The sequence below is a fragment of the Mus caroli genome, chromosome X (assembly GCF_900094665.2).
Source record: "Mus caroli chromosome X, CAROLI_EIJ_v1.1, whole genome shotgun sequence".
Lineage (NCBI taxonomy): Eukaryota > Metazoa > Chordata > Mammalia > Rodentia > Muridae > Mus > Mus caroli.
The window spans coordinates 140,661,536-140,663,664 of record NC_034589.1 but is presented as its reverse complement, the minus strand read 5'-3'; the positions used below and the strand labels follow the sequence as shown (position 1 = coordinate 140,663,664).

Sequence of the window (2,129 nt, the reverse complement as noted above, 5' to 3'; positions counted from 1 at the left end):
AAAAAAAAAAACAAGTAAAACACTCATAACCATAAAATCATCTTTTCAAAATGCCCACAGTCTGGGCATGGTGGCACATGCCTTTAATTCCTGGACTCAGGAGGCAGAAGCAGGCACATCTAGCCAGCCAGGACTACACAGTGAAATCCTGTCTTTAAAAAAAGTCCACAGAAGATAACCTACTTCTTCTATCATATTACTAAATTAATATAGTTTGCAATGCCCTTCTAAATATTTCTCCATATAACCACAGATAAGTACAAGTTTCACATCTCATTGAAGAAACGTCTTCTTGTCTTCCAGCAGAAAGAAAACAGATCGACAACTGGTCAAAATGCAGAAAATAAGTAAGAATGCCTAGCCCCAAATGCATCATCTATAACACAGCCCCTACATCATGATTCAGTCAACATTTCTGGAGAGGGGACAGAAAGATTATTGGAGCCCGAGGGCCAGGATGACTGCTGTATGATCGTTTCTTCTGGCCTGGACAAAGATGGTGTTCCCAAGAATTCTCAATAATATGGCTCTCAGCACAAGATATGTGAAGACTACACCAATGGACATACCAATATGGATGGAGGAAACTTTCAAAAGGTCACTGATGGTTACTAAGAGAGGGTGAACCATGTGCTCCCCACCCCTCACGAAGACCTCAGCCCTAAACACATACAAATAAGGACCAATACAAAACTGGACTCAACAGAGGTGTGTGAGTAAACAAACAAAACAAATATTGGGCCTGTAGAGATGGCTCAATGGTTATAAGTACATGCTGCTCTTGCAGAGGACTCTGACTTAGTTCCCACCACTTAAATGGTAGCTGACAACCATCTGTAACTCCAGTTTCAGGGGGTCTGATGCTGCCTTCTAGTCTGGCATCAGACACACATGTGGTGCCCATTCATACATACATAGAAGCAAAACACTAAGATATATAAAATAAAAATAAACAAAAATCTTGGTAAAATATATAGAAGAGATCATATATCCTGATCTCTTCCTGAGGAGATGGTAAGGGAAATATAGGAATTGAAGTGGGGAGAGGGACTGTGGAAATGATGCAAATAGTGTATAAAAATAAAGATGAAAGTAATTTGCTGAGCACGGCAGTGCATACCTTTAATCCTATCACTCAGGAAGCAGAGGCAGGTAGACTTTTCTGAGTTCAAGGCTAGCCTAAGCTACATATAAGTTCCAGAGCAGCCAGGGACTACACAGTGAGATCGTCTTTAAAAAATGTATGTATCTCACCTGGAAGACGAGGAAGTTACGAGCTTTGATGAGAATGCCCAACTTCTCTAACTCTTCACTGTATTCATGTAGCTGGACAACTTTGTTGTTGATCTTGTATTCAGAAGAGCCCCCTACAAGGCAACAAATGAGTCAACAAGGATCAGGTATTCCTCCTATCCTGACAACTAGTCTATCTGCTTCATTGGACCCAAGGAGCCTTCTGAGCCTCACTTACCTACAATGACTCGAGCAAAGGTCCGGTCCTCAGCACCCTCCTCCGAGTAGACCATGCTGACAAAGGCTCGGTTGGCAGCCGGCTTGCCCACAGGTGCTCCATGTATCAGGTCCCGCAGGGTCTTTACCCTCAGGTTGCTGGTCTTTTCACCAAGCACAAAGCTGATGGCATCCATGAGATTTGACTTACCTAAGAGAAAAGGAGTCAAAGCAGAAGAGGGAACATTAGAAAGAAGGGAAGAGGAAAAGAAATAAAGGGCATATTGAGAGTAGAAACATGGTCTAATCACTTAGAGCTTGGACTAATATAATACAAGAGAGAAAATAAAATCTGTTGTCAGAAGATTGGGTCAGTGGCTTAGGAAAAATAGTTCCTTTGCAGTTATCACTTATAGTAACCATAAACTAAAACCCCATATAAAGAAACAGGTATTCATTGAATGGATTCTTCTACAACCTTTACTATGATAACACTGACAAATATTATTTTTACCCTGTAAATTCAAAAAAATAAAAGCAGGCTGGACAGAGAAGGAAATTAGTTGCTTTTTAAGTAACTGTAAAATTTTAGTGTTCCAAGACAGAAGAGCCTAGAATTTTTTTGCACAAAAATGTGAATACCTTTTTTTTTTTTTTTTTTTTTTTTTTTTTTTTTTTTT

At 39.9% G+C, this 2,129-nt stretch overlaps 1 protein-coding gene across 1 annotated transcript in view; it reads right to left on the bottom strand.

Annotated features, from left to right (window-relative positions):
* Positions 1–2,129, bottom strand: part of Smc1a (structural maintenance of chromosomes 1A) — a 43,266-nt gene that overhangs the window by 35,071 nt on the left and 6,066 nt on the right. The window contains exons 2-3 of the mRNA XM_021153232.1: positions 1,472–1,660; positions 1,255–1,367 (exon numbers count right to left, since the gene is read on the bottom strand). Coding sequence (XP_021008891.1) covers positions 1,255–1,367; positions 1,472–1,660 — 302 coding nt within the window. The remainder of the gene's footprint in view (positions 1–1,254; positions 1,368–1,471; positions 1,661–2,129) is intronic.